General features: G+C 45.7%; 2 protein-coding genes across 2 annotated transcripts in view; one reads left to right on the top strand and one right to left on the bottom strand.

Annotated features, from left to right (window-relative positions):
• The window catches only part of CSMD2 (CUB and Sushi multiple domains 2), a 607,194-nt gene that overhangs the window by 254,397 nt on the left and 329,811 nt on the right, over window positions 1-22,986 (top strand). The window lies entirely within an intron of this gene.
• Window positions 17,456-18,078, bottom strand: HMGB4 (high mobility group box 4). Its single transcript, XM_030326875.1, has one exon. It carries the CDS (start codon window positions 18,035-18,037, stop codon window positions 17,456-17,458), a length of 582 nt encoding a protein of 193 aa, XP_030182735.1. The 5' UTR covers window positions 18,038-18,078.

The following is a 22,986-nucleotide window of genomic DNA, read 5'->3' as shown; positions in this document are numbered from 1 at the left end:
AACCTTGACTCAGCACAAGATCTAAACAGAGGAGCTTTCTGGGGGGAGACCGCTGGAGTGTTAAGTAGGTGCTGGACAAACACTCGTTGGCAGTGTTTTGGATTTGTGGAGTAGGTTGCAATGTGACTGAATCGCTTTCAAGCTTGTGATGTCTACAATACAATGTTTTGACGAGATGACTCCCTGAGTCTGATCCTCATGTTTGCTCTAGACTTATATTATTGCATTTGCAGCCATGAAGGGAGAGAGAGAGGGAGAGGGGAAGAAGTTAGCTTATAGTTCAAGGTATGGGTATTCAGAGTTATGGACTCTGAATCCTTTATCCCTCATGGAGTCATACCTCAATGAGGAGAGAACTGAGGAGATGTGCCTCATGTTGACTTGTTCTGTAAACCCAGGGCATTCATGAGGGATCCTCCTTGAATTCAGATAACTAGACAACTTTTCATATGTGCCCTTCCTGCTAATTCCAGCCCAAAGCCTGGATCTACAAGACAGTAACAGCCAAGAGAAAAGTAGCTATGTTTCATTTCTCTACAGTCTGAACACTCTCAAGTGGGAAGTCATGACCCAGGCAGCTTGAGAGAGAGAGTATGAAATTACATGTGTTGTCTGCCAAACAGCCTGTCCTTTGAAGCTGTTTCATTAGACCATCTATCTTAACAAGAGTGTGTTTCAGTCCTCCAGACTCAGCCACCTCTGGTCATCCCATTCCCCTCTCCCCACCAAAGCTCCACCATCGCCCTGTAAACCCCAGTGCCCATATTCAATTCTCAGCCTCCCAAATTTCAAGATGTTTAATCTTAGGCAGGTCACTGAACCTCTTTGCTGGGATTATAAATTGGCACAACCTTTTTGGAAGGTAGTTTGACAGTAGTGATTAAAATGTAAAAGGTGCATACTACTTTTAGGAATGTATTCCAAGGAGATAAAATGACATACAAAAGGATGTTCATTGCAGTGTTATTTATTATAGTGGGGGAAGGAAACAGTGTATCTCCAACATCAATGGTTCAATAAACTGTGGCCATTTGGCTGATAGGACATATAGCAATTAATTTCAAAGAAATTGGAAAATATTCAAAGAAACTGAAAAATGCTTAATATATTGATATTAAGTGAAACAAACCCAACATGCAAAACTGAATATGAACTAATTTTTTACATGCATACATATATAATAGTCATGAAGAAGAAGAAAAGAAAAAAAGAGGTGAATGGGGTGTTAATATTTTTTATGTTCTTTTATATTTTCTAAAAGTTTTAATACAAGCCTGTATTTCTTTCTGGGTGCAGAAAAATCAACACAAGTTAAAATACATTTAGCTCCCACCACCTACCAGATGAAGAACAAACTTCTTAACAGAGGATTTTCATATTGTGACCCCACCCTAATGTAGCAGCTTCATCTTCCTCCACTTCCTGTCATCATTGGCCCCCCACACCATGCCCATGTGCCTTGCTTTAGCCACTCCAAGCTACTTGCCATTCTATAAATACATCATAGCCATTCATCCTGCCATGCCTGCATCCTGCCTGCACTCTCCATCAGAATGACCTTCTCCACATCTTTCAAGAACCAACTCAAGTATCTCCGCCCCTTCCTTGACAGTGAATTATTTCTTGCTTTTTACTCCTGCAGAACTTTTTATATATATGTAATAGTTACTTATTTAGTGCCTGTCACCCCCCACTTTCCCTTTCTTCAAGATTTTATGGGAACCCCAAGGAGGAAAGACTAATAACTCTGTTTTGGAGAGTCAGGAAAATATTCACAGCGAAGAGGACATTTGACTGGGTTCTTAAAGAATGAATAGGAGTTTGTCAGGTAGAACAAAGAACAACAGACATCCCACACAGTTTTGGAACAAGCTTTCAACTGGCAAGTTCTTGTACCTATTCCTGTCATCACCTTTATCTCACTGCATAGTGTGCTGCATGGGAGAATTGTCTATCCCCTACCAGACAATAGGTCTTCCAGGCCAGAAAATGTACCTTGCTTTCCTTGCCATGTGCAGCACAGTGCCTGACACATGCTAGGCATCATAAATCTATTTTTGTACCAGGGTATGAAGGCATGAAAGTACCAATCCAGGAATTACCTTTCTCCTTGTCTTAGTGCAAATGGGGAAAAATCATATTCTTACTGTCTCTTATCACTGGTTTCAAGGAAAGACTCAAAGATGCTGAAAACACTCTATAAATTATCTGTTGATTTGAACCAAATTGAAGAAGTTGCTCACCTGGCAGCCATTAAGAGGATCTTCTGTAACATTTGGACTTCATTTGAGTATAAAAATTCCACCAATATGAGCTTTGCTTCCCCTTTAAACAACATGCCACAGTTTCAGAATGATGCCTTGGAAATAAATCCTGTTTGAGTAATGTTTCTCTTGGACTCATAAAATCTTTATGGCAATCTTTTTTCATCTCACAGACTATGAGAAGGAAGAGAGAGCCAGAACCACTGAGCTAGAAGTGGGGAATGCAGTATTTTCTCATATGTGGGTCACACATTTAATGTAAATAGTTTTTAAATGCAAATCCAATACTGACTACACATTAGCTCAAAAATCCTAGCTCTGTCCAAAGTGCTGAATCTGTGAGTACTCTCTGATTAAAGAGTAGGTGGTATGGAAATGATCTATCCGTTCGGATGGAAGGTTTGAATTAAAACATCTAGTAATAGCCATACTAGGGATAACAACACAAATGGCAGCAGAAATGAAACGTGGATGAACAGCTTAGTGCTCCCACTGCAGCAGAGAGAGGAGAGGGCAAGGGTGAGGGAGAGGGAGCAGGAGGGAGAGAGAGAGGGAGAGAGAGAGAGAGAGAGAGAGAGAGAGAGAGAGAGAGAAAGGAACAGTAAGTTGATAGAACTGAGCTCTTAATGCAGTTATGCAAAGGAGCACTAAATTGGGAGCCATGCATTAATTCAACTGTACTGTATTGTACATTGTACCAGGACATTAAATTAGCTAACTCATAATCTTTGGTCTCCACAAGATCAGCATTTGCTGAACTCCTAACCAGCTGTTGACCTTGAACAATTTACTTAAACCTTTCAAATCTCAGATTTCTCCTTTAAAATTTTGGGATAATAGGATCTCACAAGATTACTCTGCAAATTAACTAAGGTGATGCTTACAATGCACTTTGCACAGAATTTAACATGTTGTAAACTCTCAGTGAACATTACATGTTAGGATCATGCATGGTACATTGTGCTGACTTCTTTATACCCATTATCTTTTATCCTATCATTTACTCCACACCAGTCACATAGGATAGGTTTTAACATCCCCTTTACATAGGTTAGGAAAGTGAGGCTCAAAAGAATGGAGCTTGTTTACTTGCCCAAGTTCATACAGTTGGCCAGTCATGTGGACAGAATTCAGGGCCAGCACTTTTTACTCTAAAGCCAACGCTCATAATTATGGTGATGCTGGCTAGAGCAGGACTTGAAAACTGTCTGTTCAGAAACCAAGGAAATAAGGCCAATTCCACCCTCATCTTGGCTGGCACTTTTGGAAAGGCACATTCTCAGAGAATGGGGTGGGCACCCAACCCAGGTGCCTGGGTGAATTTTAGGTTAGGGATACTTACTGGTTGATGAAAATGAGGAGGATAAATCCCAACCTCCAGGAGACTAGAGCCAAACTCCAGCCATCCAGAAAGAGTTTAACCAGGCTCTCAGCCCACAAGGGAGCAAGAATAGGGATCAGAGACTGGAACAGACCAGTCTGGCAGATGGGCCACACTTAGATAGGGTGGTTAACTACAAAAGCTGCAGGGGCTAAATCGCACAGGGCACCTTGGATTGGTGGGTGGGCAACAGACTATTTCCAGAATCCATTTGATAATAGAGGAAGAGGCTCATGATGAATTGCCTGCTGGAGACTCACTGGCACCTAGACAGGGAAAGTTAAACCCAAATATACAGCTAAGCTCTAGAGGCTGGGCAAAAGCTGGCATCACAGAAGCCACTGTCTCACATACTCCATTTGGAACCTCCAGCTGAGCAAAATCTATGATTGTTCTGGTCTGTGCCCTGTGGGGCAGGAGTGATGGGGCTTCTGAATTAGTGACAACACATTGCTATTTCCATGATAAGAATGTTCTTTTTCTTTTAGTCCAAGAGCTTATGATTCAGTCCTATAGACTCCACATAAATATATATTCTCTTTGCTTTCCTCCCTGTGGGAATTATGGGGCTACAAAGCCCAACAATACTCCCTCCTCCCCCAAAGCTCTTCAATAAACAATGGGAACTTTGGGCTCCTTTGATTGTAACCAGAAAGGTCACATCTCAGTAGTGTCTTTGGGTCTTGCTTGTCCCATTTGTGACAACCCTGAGCTGTCATGGGGCCTTCTTAAGGTGCCCTTCCAGCTCTGACCTTCCATGGGTGTCTTTTATACATAGAGAGTCATCAGCCATCAGACAGGTAAACAATCAACGAGGGCTGTTCATCAAATTGTGCTCCCAAGGCCTCTGTGTCTGCTGCCTTCCACCCCTGCTGCTGCTGTCAGATCAATGGGGGGACCAGATGGCTATGATGTGTCATAACTAATCCTTTTACAGGGACTTTTCTCAGTCCTTCTCCTTTAAGCTGGGAGGCCATGGGCAACCATGCCCTACACCACAGCAGCTCTGGGGAGGCCCATGTTGGCTTCTGATAAAGGTCAGCAGGGGTGTCCAGAATGGATGGCATGCTGATCTTCCATTCACCCATGGTGCCATCTGGTTTGTCCCCATTAGATGGGAAGTGTAGTTGTTCCCATCTCATGTACATGGCATTCATGGGGCCTGGACTCATGTTCCACTAAAGCTAAGGTAAGGCATGTTATGACAGAAAGTAAAACAGGAGTTTTCAGTTTATTTCCAATGGCTCACCTTCCTGCAGTAATGGCCTCATGTGCCGGTTCCTGGCTCAGGAATTCAAAGGGTTTATTGAACAAATACAGAGGACAGAAAGTGCTGAAGAACATCTCTCTTGGGTACTGGATAGTCTATTCCCCTATCTCTTGCTTGTTAATCAGTACACATGGTCTCAAATGGTCACTCCAGACCCTGGGTCAGACTGACTTCCAGTTTCTATACCTCTTGATTCAAATTATCAAGAGAGAGAATCTGATTTGTTCAGCTGGCTAGTCAAGTATCAACTCCCATCCAATCAGCTGATACTAAGAAGGGGCACCCTCAGCTGGGACAAGCATAGCCACAGGAGCCCATCCCTCCAGTGGTGGCAACAGGAGGCAGGTGAGGAGCAGGGTAACCCAAAGAAGAGGGCATGGGCTGGGCACAAAACCCAAGATGTAGCTTTCTCACTGGTATAAGCTTTCCACCTGCTCTTTGGTCTCCCTCAAAAAAAGTGAAGAAAACTTACTCTTTTCATCCACCTCCTTGAACTAAACAAAATAAGACAAAGGGCCTGGCACTCCATGAAGAGAACTTGAGAGAAATTTCAGGGTGTCCTCACCACCACAGTATTGTCTGTCTGGATTTCATAGTCTGCAAAAGGAAGCTCTGTAAATACTAGGGATTGCTGTGATGATTACAAATCCTCTAAGAAGCTAAATTTCCCAAGTTCTCAGAGTTGTAATGCTTAGGGATTTAGAGATGTAATTAAGAACAGATGGGCCTCAAAAAGGTTGATGACAATGATCTGGGGCTGTAGGAAACAGCAGAGAGGATATTGAAGGGAGGTCCAGGACTTTGTCTCCCCCACGTGGTGGCAGAACGCTGCCTCGGGGGAGGGGGAGGGGAGAGGTGAATGGCCTGAAGGACCTTGGTCACTAGAATTACTGGGTCTAGGAGTTCCTGCCCCCCAGTCTCCCAGAACTGTTGACAGAACCTATAAACCCACTCAACAGGTTAGAACCAGGCAGTGTGGAGTCAGCCTTGGACCATGGTGCTGTGGCAATGGTTTTCTGCTGTTCTGGGACTGAGGGAGACCAGCCGCAGCTGGTCCATTTCCTCTCTAGGGCAGCCATTTGCCTTCTGCCCACACATCAGTCTTGCCACAAGAGGGCTTCTGCTGCCTCATTGGGCCGTTCCCCAACACGCTTTAGTTTTTACTCATTTCCCAGTGTTTTTCTCTGATTCCAGTACTTACTAACAGGCATGGAAATACCAAAAGGCAATACTATGTTTTATTTGATCTATTGACCACGGTGGCCTGAATCTATGGTGTCTGTAATGCCAAGATTGTTTTGACCTTCTAAAAGGCAATGAATGCTCTCAGAACCACAGCCAAGCAAACAGCTTAGACCCATCCACAAGCAAGAGTCTGGGACCCTGGGAGTTCCAGGGCATTAAATTGCCATCAAAATTTGACCAGAGTCTTGAAACCCTTGCAGCTATGGAAGGGAAGGAGCAGTGACCCAACAATTTTCATGAGAGGCCATAGAATAAGGATGTTAGAGTCAGAATGCCTGAGTTCTGATACTTGATAGCTGTGTGACCTCAGATAAGTTGCTTAACCTGTCTGTATTCCATCTTCTCACCTGCAAACCAGAGATTATTATACACTCTGCTTCATGGGGTTGCTATATTAGATGAGTCAACACATGTGAGGTACTTAAAACAGTGTCTGGCATGCAGCACATGCTCAGAGTGGTCTCTCTTGTTGTCAGGTGGTACATAGGCACTCTACCCTGTGTCTTTTACTTTTGTTCTCACAATAACCTTAGGAAACAGAGTTTTGTATTCCTATATGCAAAAGAAGAAATTGAATCTCTGATGTTCGATAAATTGCCCAGGACCACCTAGCTAGTAAATGGTAGGGATAGATTTCTAAAGTGGAGATCTCTGACTCCAAGGCCTATGTTCTTTCTATTCTCTGCCGTGGCCAATCCCCATCATGGACCGCCTTGCTTCCCATAATCATACCCCCTCCCCTCCCGTTCCCTTTGCACCCACCCAAGTTAAGTCCAGTGACTCTGGAATCACAGCACCACTTTCGGGCCATGACAACTCTCTGAGCCTCAGTTTCCCTATTTCTGTAAATTGGCACAATCCCAGGGCCCGCTGAGAAAGAGAGCAGCAGCCCCTGAGGGCTGGAAACTGGCCTGGCAAAGTCAGGCCGCTGCTTCACTGGGAGCTGGCCTGGCACCCACAGCAGACCTTGGTGTTGTCCTGTTGAACATGAACATCAGCATCACACAGGCCGTTCTATAACCATGATGGGTTAAGACAAAAACAGGACTGCTTCATAATCACATCTGAACTCGAGCACAAGCAAGAACATTACCAAGACACAAAGATGACCGAACAGTCCCCTCCCTCTGCATCTTGGCTGACATGAGTGACTGCTGCTCTACCAATTACAACTTTAGTCCTGCTTCATTCTTCCTGCCTTCTAGATAAAATTTATGAACTACCCAGTTGTAAACATATGCCTACTTTGTGACAACATCTAATCCACAGCAAAGCTCTACTTCCTTGAGCCCTCCCCAAATCACCTAACACAGGCTTGAATCCTATAGTAGGTCCTTTCCAATACCCTCTTACTGGGACCTCCACAGTTCCCAGTGGTGTGCACTCTGGCTCATTGCCACAAGCCAATAATGCCAACTTTGTTCAACTACAGGTGGATTCCTGGTGGTCTTTGGCTGTGGTTTGGTGGGTGGGATGGGCATCCACACTGCTTCTGGAATTAAATATGGTGATGCTTGAAGAGCATTAGAAACGGGGCCTGGTCCAAGGAAAGTGCCCAATACATGCTAGTTACTAGCACTGTATTTATTGCCAAAAATGTCCCTCTTTGGACAAAGCTGGTGCACACCCGTTAACCCTAACCAGCTTCCTTCTTTTCAGAAGTCCGTGCAGACACCCTCTCAGGTTTGCCATGGGCACTGAGCATGCCCCATTTGCACTTTACAGACCCTTTCCTCCACACCGCAGACCTCAAGCCCGTAAAAACCTTTAGTACCCATGACTTTTGGGACTGCTGTCTGCCCACTGGGGCTCCGCTTAGAGAACACCCCCTCAGGGTGTTTTGACAGCAAGATGGGTAGAAGGGAGGCCAGGCTGGCAGTGGAGTGATGATCAGGCTTCAGCAGTCCCCTTTCTGCTTGCTGGCAGAGTAGACACTCTACAAATGGAAGTTCCCTCACCCGCTTGCCAGAGCTGCACAGGCCAGAGGAGTCTGGCCAGATTCTTCAACCCAAATGTACTCACAGCTGCATCCACAAGGGGCAGCCCCAGGGATGGCAGAGTTCTTCATGCCCACTGCTGCTAATTGCAGATAATGCATTAAAAATACAGAGCCACATCTGTTCATTTCAACATGAGTATCGAGGAATTTACGTGGTTTATAATGACAGAGTGTGAGGGGAGGAAAATGCTCACTCTGCCTGCAGACCAGACGCACAGCTGTGAGCAGAGAGCTGGAGGTGTGGTTTCTGGTGCCCAATAAATTCTCTGGATGCCAGCCAAGCCCTTTCTTGGAGGTGCCAAGGGATAGATCCAGGTATTTCTCTGGAAATACTACATTATGTAGCCAGTCAAGCACAGAGTGTGTGTGTTGGTGCTCAAGAAGCCTTCTGGGCCAGCTCTGCTGTTTGCAGAGTTCCCATGAGGAGGGGACCGACTACTGCCAGCCACAGGACAGGAGGAGCAGTGTGTCTCTCATGATTCCAACAAGCAGGCACTGAGAAGCTGGCCTAGAGTTTCAGTTCCTTGCCTGCAAAACGGAGGTATTTAAAGTTCTTGCCTCATTGGGTTTATTAGCAAATCAAATAATTACATCTGGTTCACCCCAAACAGTACCAGGCACAGCATAGGCATCCAAAAAATGTTTACTATTATTATTTTACTGCATGTCAAGCATTGTGTAAGATTTTAAAGGGTACCAGGATGAATAAGGCAAAGCCTCTGCCCTTCTCCTCAAGTTTGGGAGACAGTTGATACAATGTGATCTGCAGTGGGATGATGATATGTTACGGGAGCACAGAAGAGGGTGGGAGAGTCAAAGAGGGCTTCCTGGAGGAAGGGCCACCGGACCTGACTGTCATCTGAAGGTAGACGTTTACCAGACCTAAAAGGTAAGGAGGATGGTCCCAGCCTGGAGTAGCATGTGCAAAACCCCTGAGGAGAGTGTCAAGGTATAACATTTCTGGGGGAAATACTGCATAGCAGGGCCTTTGGGTGGATAATAATAAGCATCTATTGCTGTGTAACAAATTTCCCCAGAACTTATGGCTTGAAACAACATTACCTCACATGTTCTGTGTGTTAGAAATCTGATTGTGATTTAGTTAGGTCCTCTGGCTCAGGGTTTCTCACAGGCCACAGTCAAGGTGTCTGCCAAGACTGTAAGTCATCTCAAAGCCCAACTGGGGAGAAGGGTTTGCTCCAAGCTTACTCACATGATTGAAGGATTGAGTGTCTCCGTGCTGTCAGTCAGAGACTACCTCAGTGCCTTTCTGTCGGGCTTCAACATGGCTGCTTACCCCATCAGAGCGAGTCAGAGAGGGAGAGGATAAGACGGGAGTCCCAGTCCATTATAACTTCATCTCAACAGTGGCAGCTTACTATTTTTGCTGTGTTCTACTTGTTAGAAGCAATTCACTGGGTCCAGCCCACACAGAGGGGAGAGGATTGACTGAGGGCACAAATGCCAAGAGATGAAGATCATGTGGTCATTTCTGAAGGTACCTACCACAGGCTGCCCTCTGGCCCCCAATGACTCGTTCTTCTTTCACACACAAAATACAGTTACCCCATCCTCGGGTCCCCAAAGTCTTACCCCCATGATAGTATTAGCTCAGAGTATAGAATACCATCATCTAAATCCGGTTCAGGTATGGATGAGACTCGTGGGTGTGGTTCCTTAAGGGCAGGTTCTAGAAGACAGTTACTCTGGTGCCATAGTTCTACAAAACCAGAGAGAAAAGTTCTCGGCCCCCACATACCCAACACACGATGGTGGGACAGGCCTAAGGTAATGGTTACAGACATTCCTACTCAAAACAGGGGGAAATGTGAGCCATAAAGCAATCCCTGGTCCATAACAATTCTGAAATCTACCCAGGAGATACTGGAACTTTCTTGATTACCTTCAAAATCTGGGAATAATTCTCCATGAGTGCTCGCTCCACCTTCTGAACTCTTGTTTTCTCCCTCTGAGTCATTTTTTTCCCATGGAAGAAAGCATATATTGAGACTGGGGAGTCCAGTGACCTCTTTTTATTTTGTGCTGACTCCATCCCTCTCAGTCCTTCTTCTGATCATAGTTTTCTCCAGACCTTTGTGGGTCTTCGCTAAATCTGAGATTCACTCTTTACACGGAAGCCATGCCCACAGGTTTCTTTGAACAAAACCCTTCTCTACCTTGAGTTTCTGCTAAGGTGACCAAGGAGCGATACTCTGATGCTTCCCAGAGGCCTTGCTGTTTGATCTGGAGGACCTGTGAGACCACCGTCATCTCTCTAAAGGGCCTTGTGTGACTGAATGACGCTCTGCTCTTTTGGTCTTCCTGAGGTCTCAACCAAAGGCTGCACAGCCTTACTCTCAGCTTTATCTCCAGACCACCTTTCCCTGACAGCACTGGAAAGCCATTTCTTGATTTTAGTGTCCTTTGCTGTCTTGGGAAATTGAGAGTTTTCAAAACTATCAAGTCCCAGAGTACCTGTGTGGCTCAGTCGGTTGAGCATCTGACTCTTGATTTTGGCTCAGGTCATGATCTCAGGGTTGTGAGATTGAATCCCGCATCAGGCTTGGTGTGGATCTTGCTTAAGATTCTCTCTCTCCTTCCACCCCTCTGCTTCCCACTCTTGCTCGCACTCTCTCTCTCTCTCTCTCTAAAACAAAACAAAACAAAACAAAACCTGTCAAGTCCTGACTCCTTTTTAAACAATTTTTCCCTTGATTTATCTCTTCTCACATAAATGTCAAGAAGAAAGTGGTCAGTGCCTTTGGCACTTTGCTTGGACCTCTCCTTGGCTAGGTTACTAAGTTGAGTGGGCCATGTTGCGCTTTCACGTAACTGCAGACAATAGTGTTGCTAAGCTTTCTGCCACTACAAAACAAGGATCCCCTCCTTCCAGTTTCCATAACATGTCCTTGCTTCCTTTTGAGCCTTCACTGGCAGCATCCTCAAAGTCCAGATTTTTCTAACAAGCTTCACAGAATATTCCCCTAGACTGCCCACTGTTTCCAAAGCCATCGCACATTTTTAGGTATTTTCCATGATACTATGCCTCTCTTGATAACTCAATCTGGATTATCACCTATTGGTTTGTAACAAATTACCCCAAACTGTGGTTGCATGAAACAACAGCATCTATTAGCTTAGTCTCTGTGAGTCAGGAATCAGAAGTGGCTTATCTGGGTCACAAGGCTGTTCAGTAAAGGTGTCCACTGGAGCTGAGGAATGATCCACCTCCAAGCTTATTCATGGTTGTTGGCAGGATTCATTCCTTGTAGGCTGTTTGAAAGGGGGCCTCAGTTCCTCACTGGGTGTTGGCCAAAGCCACCCTCAGTTCCTTTCCACATGAGCCCCTCCACAGGGCAGCTTTCAACATGTCAGTTTGCTTTGAGCAAGCAAGAGACAGAGACAGAGAGAGACCATTTTTTACACCCTAGTCACTGGTACAGAAGTGACATCTTATCACTTTTGCCCTATTCTATTCATTAGAAGTAAGTCGCTAGGTCCAGCCCACACTTAAAGGGAGGTATTACACAAGGGTGTGAATACCAGGAGGTGGGGATCACTGGGAACTACTGCAGAAGCTGAGTGTGGGTGGCAGTGCAGAGGCAGCAGGGGCTCATGCTGTGTCAGACTGCCACAGGCGATGGGCAACCACTGAAACACTTTCCTGTTGAGGGGGAAGAGTCTTACATCAATCAGGCATCAGAGGAAGGACTGGAAAGGGAGCAATGGGTAGTGAGAGCTATTGCATGGAAACTTACAAGGGGATGGCCACATGAGCATATTCATGGCATCCCACCAACCCAGAGGTCAAGGCCAGCCTGGAACATCACATGGCCCCCTTCAGGCCCCTGGCTAAGCTTTCTTCTGCTTCAACTGCCTTTTTCTGTGTTGTTCTTCTCTTCTTTAAACCATCCTCTAGACACCAGGGCAGGCACCCTCATTCATAGGGTCCTTCTTACACACCAGCCCTCATTTACTGTGATATCCCAGATGTTTTGTGTACTCTCCAGAACACCTAAGGGCAAGTATTATTTTGGGGAGTGTGATTGGAGGTACATGACAAGAGAGTGTCATCCCCTTGGTGACTTAACCCTAAGGACTATGCTCTGTCCATGGACCTGATCCTCAGACTTAAAGGCCCAGAAACTGGATCATTTCATCCTCAGACAGTTGGTGCTTTAGTGGCATCTAAAATCAGCTATAAGATCCCAATACAGTTATGTGTTCCAGATGCTAATCAATTGTTTTTCAACTGGGATCAACTCCTCTGTAGGGATTTGAGGTAAACCCAATACATAAATATGCTCATTCCCATCAGGTTTGAAATCCGTTGGCAGGTGCAGGAGAAAAACACGAGGGTCAGCCTGTCGCCTCTGTTACCAATGAAGTAATTGGAACACAGACCTGAGCGCACTCTGCAGCCAAGGAGGGGTGGGAAGAAAGAAAAGGATGGTCAGCTCCTTCTCTCAAACCCAGTAGGCAGATAAGTCTCACTCACTCTTCTAAGTGAATGGCTGGGTTGCAAGAGGGAGAAGAATTCGTCTGTGAGCCCGGGACTAGCAGCATCAGTGTCACCTGGGAACTTTTGGAAATGCAAAGTTTAGGTCCAACTCCCAGAAAAATGGCATTTTTGGGGACATAGCATTCTGTGTCCAACATGCTCAGAGGTGATTCTTTTTTTTTAATGTTTATTTATTTTTTAGAGAGAGAGAGAGAGAGAAAGAGAGAGAACAAGCAGGGGAGGGGCAGAGAGAGAAGGAGACAGAATCTGAAGCAGGGTTTAGGCTCTGACCTGTCAGCACAGAGCCTGACGTGGGGCTCAAACTCACAAACCACGAGACGACCTGAGCCGAAGTTGAATGCTCAACCGACTGAGCCACCCAGGTGCTCCGGAGGTGATTCTAACATAGGCTCAAGGTTGACAACCACCACTCGAGTGAAAGCTGTTCCACATGCAAACATGAGACCTGGGAAGAAGTGTCCTTATGGAACATTCTGCCACCCATGCCTACCCTTATGAATCACAGGAGTAGAAGTTTCACACTTTTCATGTTTGATTTTTAGCTTACAGTTGCTCCCACGAGTACCAAGTAGAGGCTCCTGATTTTTTCCCCTCCAAAAAAGAGACATGTCATGGGCTTGATATTTGTTAACCTTGCCTCTAGCTCTTGCAGACCTTGGAGGGGCTAGCATCTCCTTGTTGGCACTTGGTAGTCTCTGAAGACTCTAGAATGCCCAATAACCAGAAGTCAAAGTGGATGTACATGGCTCGCCCTGCAGAAAACTCTGTGGCTTCCCACTGTACTTAGATGTTAAAATAAACTCCTTTCTAAGGTCTGCCCCTCTCCAGCTGCATGGCATCCACTTGCTCACACCTTGTCATTCTGGCCTCCCTTCCCTCCCTCTAATATGCCAAGCTCACTTCTGTCTCAGGACCTTTGCACTAGCTGTCCCACTGCTTGAAGAACCCTTTCTTCAGACCTTGGCATGCCTGGTTTCTACTTGTCCTTTAAATCCAAACTCAGATGTCATCTTTGGCCACTGATTTAACGTGCCCTCAACCTCCCTTGTCACTGTTTATCTCATTACCCTTGTTTATTTTCTTTGGAGCACTTGGCACTATCAAAAAATGATCCGGTGTGTTTATTTGTTGACTTATTATCTGTCTTCCCCTCCCTGGAACGTAAGAGATCACAGACCTTGCTGTATTCCAAGCATCAGAACAGTTCCTGGTATATTGCAAGCATAAGATTTACATAAATATTTGTTGAATAAATGAATAAATGAATGAATAAATGAACATAGGAAAAGCTTTAGGAGAGAAGGATCAGAGTGCAGTGATTTAGCCATTGAGACAGCAGTGGGCCCAAAGACTCTGCCTTCCTCTTTCCAAGGGCAGGGGCACAGAGCCCACCTGAGTGGGTCTGGAGCGCTGGCTCCACACCACACTTCCTGCCTGCTTCTCCTCTAGCCCACTGACTTAGTCCAGGCTCCCACCTCTCCTCCTCCTCCCCCTCCTCCTTCTCCTCCTCTTCCTCCTCCTTCCCTCCCTCCTCTGTCATTACATTACAGTCATTAGAAGCCTACAGATTCACACCCTCCTGTCGCCTTTTTCATAAAGGAATGTTAATGGAATTTGTCTTCAGCAGGGGTGATGCAGACTGTTGTCAAAACTATGACTTGGCCACCCACATTCATGTAATTAATCACACAGGAAACCAGAAAGGGGCAGTATGAGGGCTGGGCCCGGCTGTGTGGCAGCCCACTTCCCAGAAAGGAGTGTGGTACAACACCCAGCTGCTACCCATCAGGAGCCCACAGGTCAGGCTGGAAACAACTTAACTGGAACCACTACAGAGGAGTACAAGCCAGGATGGACTCTGCCCAGGGCAGGGATGGAGGTGGTCTTTTCCACCTTCAGGAAGTTACAAAGGAAAGGAAATCAAACAGTTAAAGTAGAGGCTAGAGAGAGACATAAGGCTAAAGACAGCCTCTTCTAGAATTATAAGAAATCAGGCATTTATTAAATACTGTATTGGTTATCTATCGTCATGTAACAAATCACCATACACTTACTGGCTTAAATCAATACACATTGTCTCATGGTTTCTGTGGGTCAGGAATCCAGTAACAGCTCAGCTTGGCTGTGAGACCTCACAATGCTGCAATCAAGGTGTCAGTGAGGGCTGGGTTTTCATCTGGAGGCTCAACTGGGGAGGGGTCCACTTCCCTGCTTATGTAGTTGCTGAACATTCAGTTCCTCATGGTTGTAGGACTGGGAGCTTTAGTTTTTGTTGGGCTATCGGTCTGAGGCCACCCTCAGCTCCTAGAGACTTACCACCATTCTTTGCCATGTGGGTTTCCTCAGCTTGGCTGCTTCACCAAGCCAGCACAGAGAATGTCTAGAGCAAATCAAGTAGTAAGATGGAGTTTTATATATCATTACATAATCACAGAAGTCACATCTTATCTGTTTTCCTTCATTCTATTGATTAAAAGCAAGTTACATGTTCTGCCCATATTTAATCAGAAGGGATCATACATGGGTATGGATACCAGCAGGGAGAATCATGAGACAGCCACCCTAGAGGATGCCCACCACAGTACCTATTATGTGTTAATGACTGTGTCAAGTGCTCTTATATGTATTACATCATTTATTCACTAAAGCAACCTGCAAGGTGGGCATCATCCCCGTTGCACGGGGGAGGACTCAGAGGAAAGAGAATTTGCCCAGGGTCTTGCAGACATTAAGATCAGAACCATTTGTACCACAGCACCAAGCCAATCTGTGCAAGCTTAGAGGCTGAAGGATTTGCATCTTTGCAGTGAGGAGCAAGGGCCTGAGGGAGGCAGGGGAAGCAGGGTAGCAAGTGCGTTATAGCTTCCTGTGAGACTTGAGACCAGAAGGAAGGGATGGGTGTGGATTACATGTTGAGAAAGAAGAAAAAAGAGCACTTAGGTTTGATGATCTCTGCTTTCTCAATGAAATAGAAAATGAGGACGTCTCCTGAGAGAGTGGAGGTTGGGCTGCAGGGGAAGCAGAGCCAAGTTGGAACAACAACTGTAGGAAACAGGGAATGGGAAACAGGAATCTGGCCAACACCAGTACAAGGTTGCCAAGTAGGATAAAGCTGCTTCCTCCCTGAAGACTTCAAAGGTTGCCTTGGTAGGGGGTACCTGCTTCCACCCCGGCACTTTGTACAGTCTTCACTTTAACTGTGCCTTGTAGTGCTGTTGCTTATGCCCACAACCAACTCTCTCATCAGAAGGAAAGTTCTTTCAGGGCAGGAACCTAACAGTAGTCTATGCGGGGCCTCCCGGTACCCAGCACAGGATCTGCCACATGTGAGTCTCCCACAAATAGCCTGATTCCAGACATTGAATTTTGAAATCGCTCCACTCTATTACCTTCTATTCCCTAAAGGCTCACCCAGTCCTATAAGACTTTTCAAAGTAAGCCTTTTTACTTTTGTTTTGAGAGTACAAATAGCAGTACAGTATGAAGTGTAAGTGCATCATGGAATAGGAATGGAGATGGAATTAGGGAAGCCTCTTGCGTGCATAACCTGGTGACAAAAAAGCATTTTTGCAATTTGGCCCAGTCTTTTTGATGTCAAGAAGCCAAGAGCCATTTCAAAATAGTTCGTATCAATCTATATTGATATGAAACGTTGCCCATAGTATATTGTTGCCTGAAAAATAGTTACAGCAAAGACACAAAACAATCTGATTTGTGTCAAATTACCAGTTTTGACTTTAAGTGGCAGAAAACCTAATTCAAACTAACTTAGACAAAAAGATGGAATATGTGGGTTCATCTTCAATGAAAATCTCAAGACTATACCCTGATGCCATAAAGACTAACATTGGGGCCCGAGAATGAGGCAAATGGCTCACAACAGCCTCAGGGCTATACTATACAGGGCCATAGGATCCCTTGCAAAAGTTCTGTGGTCCACTCTGATTGGACCAGCATGGGTCACATGCCTGTAACTGAACCAATCAGTGTGACTGGAGGACTTCATCTGATCAAGCCTTGGATGGAGGCAGGTGCTGTGAACAAGAGGAGAAGGGATGGATACCAGGTAGTCAGAAAGGCAACAAATGTCCATGCCCATGTGTGTTATGCTTATAAGCATAGAAAAATGAGTGGGTGGATGCCCACCAAAATTATGACAGGGTTTTCTCCAAGTTGTAGGACTTGGGCAGAGTCAAATGTCTGTTTTTGTAAAATCAGTCCAGAGCTTCATCCCCACTAGAGTAGGGATCACCACTGGAGTCTCATCTTGGCTAATGGTATGTAAGGCTTGCTGGCGCAGCAGTTCTAGAATTACTGGAGAAACCAAACCCCCCAAGGCCCACCTAAACTCCAGTTTCTCAACCTCTGCTGGGCCTGAACTGGGAGTGCAACTTGAACTCCAGGCCTTCTGGCCCTCCTGCTGAAGAGAATGGCAGGACTGAAGGACCGGTGCTCATGCGCCTGACCTTGAGGAGAGTCTTCTGCCCTAGATAACCACTTGCAACCAGGATGCCCTTACCTCCATGACTTCCACTTTGCACCTGGAGACTCCCATCCGACCTGCCCAAGCCAATCTCTGTAGGTACTGACCTCACGGGCTGCTCTGTGGACACCTTTGCTACCTGTCTCAAAGCCAGCCCTCCCCAGGGTCAGCTTCCAAACCCCAACCTCAACTACCACCCCACTCACTTCCTCCAAGCAGCAGCAGCCACGGCCGCTGTAATGCCACACAGGAGACCAGAGACAGGCAATACAGTTGAATGACATTTTATTTCTAATTGGATCCGTCAGCCTTGTCCGACTCCATTTTCCCTCTTCGCTGGTTCTTAGCTGACCGTTGGTGGCCCTTGTTGGCCTTACGTTGTTTACGGTAGATTTCCACGTCCTCTTGGTACTTGGCTCTCAGGAGAGCTGCTCTTTGCTCATATGGCTGCTTTTCAGCACCTGTTGTTGCTGACCACATCTTCCCTGAGGCCTTTGCCACCTGCACTACAGACCAGTTCGGATTCTCCCTCTTCAGCTGGGCATAGTGGTCTTGGCAGAAGAGCAAGAAAGACGATGGGGGCCGTCTGGGTGCGTAGGGGTCCCTCTTTCTCCTCTTCTTCTTCTTGCCACCATAATTCATCATCTCTTCCTGGTATCGGGCTTTGTCGAGCTTGGCCAGGGCTTCATATTTGGCCTTTTCATGTTTTGAGATGGATCTCCATTTTTCCGAACACTTTCTAGAGAACTCTTTAAAGCTGAGGTAGGTATTTGGCTGCTGCTCTTTGAACTTGTTCCTGTAATTCAGCAAAAAGTGGATGTAAGAAGAGACATTTGCCTTGGGCCTTAGCTCAATTTCTTTTCCCATGTTCATAAGGTCATTTTTTTTTTTCTGGATTCAGTAACTTGGATAGCAGAGACTTCTGTCTCCACACTCCAGGAACAATCTAGAAGGTGCTCTGCTTGCGGTGAATTTTTCTCTCTGAAGAGCTACGGTCAGGAGTCAGCCTTTTCAGTGGTGGTGGCATTATTGAGTCAGAGGAGGGGACTGTGACATCATTCACCAGCCTGCAGCATTTGCATACAGCCACTCTTATTGGTTGGTTACTTGAGGGTCCATTTCTGCTTCTCATGAGCAATGATGGTTCATCCAGACGAGGCTAGGGAGCAGCCCCTTCCTCTAGAATATTTCTCCTTGGCTTCCTGGAGGCCACAGGCTTTGCTCAGCAATGGGAGCTTTCAGTCCCTCAGATGTAGTAAAGAGCCATGGGGTCTGCCTTCCTTGCCGTAAGATTGTCAAGATGCCGCATGATCCCTTCCACAGTCAGGATGGAAATAAGGAACACGAGGAGGTGGATGGCTCTGAGCTGTCATGATAAAATGTGAAGTCTTTCTGTTTGCCTTGAATGGTGGCAGCTCACACCATTCAAAGAGTTTAGTAGTGACTCTAAAAATAATCAGGTATGACAGCCGTGACTCGGTTCCTGTCAGGACAAAGTTGTCTAATTTAAAACCCGAGCATTTGGGCTATACATCTAAATTCTTCATCGCTCTGAAGAACTGGGGGGCGGGGTAGGTGGAGGGAGGAGAACCTTGAGGTTTTACTAATTACACTTGAGTCCATGAAAGTGGGGTCAAATCCTTGGCTTATCAGGAGGCCTCTCTGCTCTCATCTCAGGGATCTCTGTCTCTCAGGGTTAGAGAACAGAGCCCTAATGGCTACACTCAAACTAGCTGGCTTCTGATTTGTTGTGAAATCAGTTGCAAATATTCTACCCTTCTTCCGGATGAAGGAAGAAAGACAGACAATAGAAGTGTCATCTAGTGACCTTTGGACACTTTAAGGTCCTTGCTTGGAAGGTACTGGGGTTAATACAACTCGGTGGTTGATAATAGTGCTGAATCGATAGGGCTGGAAAATGGAGCCTCATTAGCACAAAAATTAGAGTAAAATAGCCACTAGCAGGTGGGAGTCTGAATTTGGGCTGATTTGCGTGACTCAAGCTTGTGCTTCACATGCTGCCTCCTCAGAACTGGTGTCTCCGAGGCTGATGGTTCCAGTGTACGGCCTCGGTTACTGAGCCTGATGAGAAAGCTGCCTAAGACTAGTCCGACCGCACTTACAGTCATTCCCAGGGCTCCAGGACTGACTTCAACATCCATCTTCTGTAAAAGAAATATGAAAATTGATGAGCGTCCCTAGTCCTGAATTTTATCCCCAGCTCTGCGACAAGGTGACTGGACTACTGACCAGCCCCTTCTTTCCTGTAAGCCTATGATTTCCTATCTGTAAAATGGGTGCTTTGGACTGGCCAAGAAAGACCCTCCGGGTGACATGCTTTAGTTTTATGGCTGCATTTAGGGGCCTGTAAAATATCAGATGCCAGCTGAGGCAGTCTGGGCTAGCAGTGGGGGCAGAGGGGTCTGGCCAGTGAGAACATTTCTCAGCCTAGTTAGCTTTTTGTGCTGCAGTCCTTTTTCCCAAGGGCCACCACAGGTTGGCTCACCTGTTTGTTGGATTTGAGCTGGGCTACCAAGGGGAATGGGACATAGCTCCTCTCCGAGATGGAAGGACTTGGCTAACATCTATAAATATTAATCAGACTCTGCTCAGTCTCACAAAAACCCCAGCGGCTCATCTGTGCCTCCATTCATGACCTCCTACCCTTCTCATGATGAAAAGATCCAGAAGGATTAACCCCATGATAATCATCTGGAGCCTAACAGATCTAGGAAGACAAGGTGGTGAAAGGTAAAAGCTGTGGCCACCCTTTGGTGTCTGGGCCACACTCTCAACTTGAAGAGATGAAATGGGGACATTGTCTGGAGGACCTTAAGCACGGTCAACATGCCTGGATTTCTAAATCAATGCTATGTGTGTTGGTAGCTGAGACTTTCCAACCTTCTCCACCCTGCCCTTTTGCCCTGGGAAGGTGAGACCACATCAATGAGTCTCATGCCATCTGGCTTCCATTTCAGTTTGGCCAATGGGGACCCCAACAGTAGATCAGGGAGAGAGGAAGGTGAAGTCAGGACACTTATTCTGGCTCCCTCTTCACAGGTTCTCCGACCCAGGACTGAGGTCTTGGCTCCAACTAAGGGTCTTTTCCAAGTGACTGACTCCTTCTAGGTTCAGGAATTGCTCCCTCTGCTTGTCCTCTCCTGCCAAGGGTGGTAAGAGCTCAGCTTTTACTAGCCTCTGAGGACTCTGCTATGCCTGTGGCTTTCCTACACCTTGCCCTTCCCTTTGTAAAGAGCTTCTTTATTAAACACGCCTCAAATTCTTCTAATTTGAATGGCCATCTGTTTCCTACTGGGACCCTGACCGGTGTACCATGTTTCTGGCTTTCCACCATGAACAGCCATGGAGGTGGATAAATAAAGCAAGCGTGGGCACCAGTTCAGTGTCGAGGGTAGTGAGCTTCTCAAGGCCCAAGCACCCAGCAGTCACACAGCCCAGAATGGTCTGCAGGGGCAAACATGCCTGCCAGGGCAGTAGCAGAACAGGGCCAGATGGCCTCAATAGAGGCATCTAACAACACTTGTATTATGAGATGACCTCTAGGAAGGTTTATGGGTCTGGATAACCAGATAGTAAATATTTTCAACTTTGTGGGCCGTATGGCTTCTATTGGAAGTACTCAACTCTACCATTGTAGCTCAAAAGTAGCCATAGACAGTATATACACCAATGAGTATGGTTATACCCCTGATAAAACTTTACAAAAACAAGTAGTGGGCTGGAGGTCAGAAATATGCTGACGCTGGTCTAGAGATATGAGTTCAGTGTTTTCTAACTTGTTAATTGCAGTTTACAATAGGAAATACATTTTACATCATGACCCATTTGTGCACATGCATAGTTCATAATATTTATATACTGCTTAATGTGTGCCAGTCTCTTTTCTAAGTGCTTTACCTACATCAATTGATTTAATCTATAACAACCGTGTGTGTGTGTATGTGTGTGTTGGAGGAGGTGCTATTTTTATCCCCACTGTAAAGATAAGGGTCTCTAAACACAGAGTATACAGAAACAAAAGCTTTATGAAACTATACTTACTATGTGTGTGATATACTCTTTTCTGTCCTGTTATAGTTCCTATTTTGTTATTTAAAGTGCAACCTGCAGACTGATCTCATGACCTACTTTGAACTGATTTGAAGAACACTACATAGGCAAGCTTAGGAGTAGCTCCTACTTTAGAGACTGTGAGATCCTCTTGACTTAGCAATGAATGATAACGAAGTGGAAAGAACATGGCCTAGAGTCAGGGAGACATGAGTTCAAATGTTAGCTTTGCCGCTTACTAGCTGGGTCTAGCTTGTTACAACCTTATCAATAAAGAGCAATGAGGTGGTAACAAAGCAGTATGGAGCAACTAACGAATGATGAGAATAACGTACCCATGCCATGTGGGCTGGACGTAGGAACTCACTTCTAATGAATAGAGTGTGGAAAAGTTCAAATTGTGTCTTTCCAGTGGAGAAATCTGACAGATACCACCTTAATCAAATAACGATTATCTTTCCCCAATTCCATAACCCATGGTCTAATCATGAGAAAATGTTAGACAAGCCCAAATTAAGGGATATTCTACAAAATACTTGACCGGTACTCTTCAAACATGCCAAGGTCTTCGGAAAGCAAAGAAAGCCTGAGAAACTGACACAAATTAAAGACTAAGTAGATTCAGTGTCTCAGTGCTATGGAAGATGTGGACAGGATTCTGGACCAAGAGAAAAGGCATTGGTGAAAAGACTGGAGAAATGCGAATGAAGTCTTCCATTGGGCTAACAGTACTGTACCGATGTTGATTGCTTAGTCCGGATACATGTAGCATGGTTATGTAAGATGCTAATGTTAGAGGAAGCTGGGTGATGGGTCTACAGGAAATTTCTGTACTATCTTTGCAACTCTCTTCTCACTTCAAAATAAAAAGTCTTTCGAAAATCTCCCCAGCTGACAGTAATGTGCACCCAGAGTTGAGATACCTTGACCCTTCTCTTCCAGAAATCTCAGGGCAGATTTGACCCTCAATTGTAGTGGCGTATGATCTTGGCATATCTTCTGTAACAGTGTTCCCCAAATTTGCGGGCATGCTGGAACCGTCTGAGGAGGTTTCAAAAATCCCAGTGCTCAGGCCACAAGAAGAAGAGCAAAAGTACCAGGCTTGGGCATCTAGTAAATGTTTTGATGCTTCCTTCATCCCCCTCCTGCCCCTCTTCCAGTGGGGTAGGAATCAGTGACTGCATATGCCCTCTGAGGAAGGTATTTGTGAGGAAGGTATCCTCTTGAGGAAGGATAGGTACGATAACGGCTCCACAGAGATGTCCATATCTGAAACCCAGAAGCCCATGATTGTGTTATCTACCTTCCATGGCAAAAGAAAGTTTGCAGATGTGATTATGTTAAGGATTTGAGATGGGTGGATTATCCTGGGCTACCTGGGTGGACTTTATGTAATCACGTGGGTCGCTGTAAGAGGAAGGCAGGAGTGTCAAAAGTTTGAGATGGAGATATGGTGACAGATGCAGATTATTAGATGCAGCACTGCTGGCTTTGAAGATGGAGAAAGAGACGACAAGCCAGGAAACGATGTGGCCAGAAGTTGGGGAAGGCTAGCAAACAGATCCTCCCCTAGAGCTCCAGAGAGCACAGCCCTGTAGACACCTTGATCTTGGCCCATCGATACCCATTTTGGACCCCCATCCCCCAGGATTGTAAGACAATCTGTGTTGTTTCAGGCCACTAAGTTTGTAGTAATTTGTTAAAGCAGCGAGAAGAAAAGAATATAGTATCTTTCTCATCCAGCTTATGGT

This window comes from Lynx canadensis, chromosome C1 (assembly GCF_007474595.2).
Source record: "Lynx canadensis isolate LIC74 chromosome C1, mLynCan4.pri.v2, whole genome shotgun sequence".
NCBI classification, from domain to species: Eukaryota; Metazoa; Chordata; class Mammalia; order Carnivora; family Felidae; genus Lynx; species Lynx canadensis.
The sequence above is the reverse complement of the archived record's forward strand: the minus strand, read 5'-3'. Positions and strand labels throughout refer to the sequence as shown.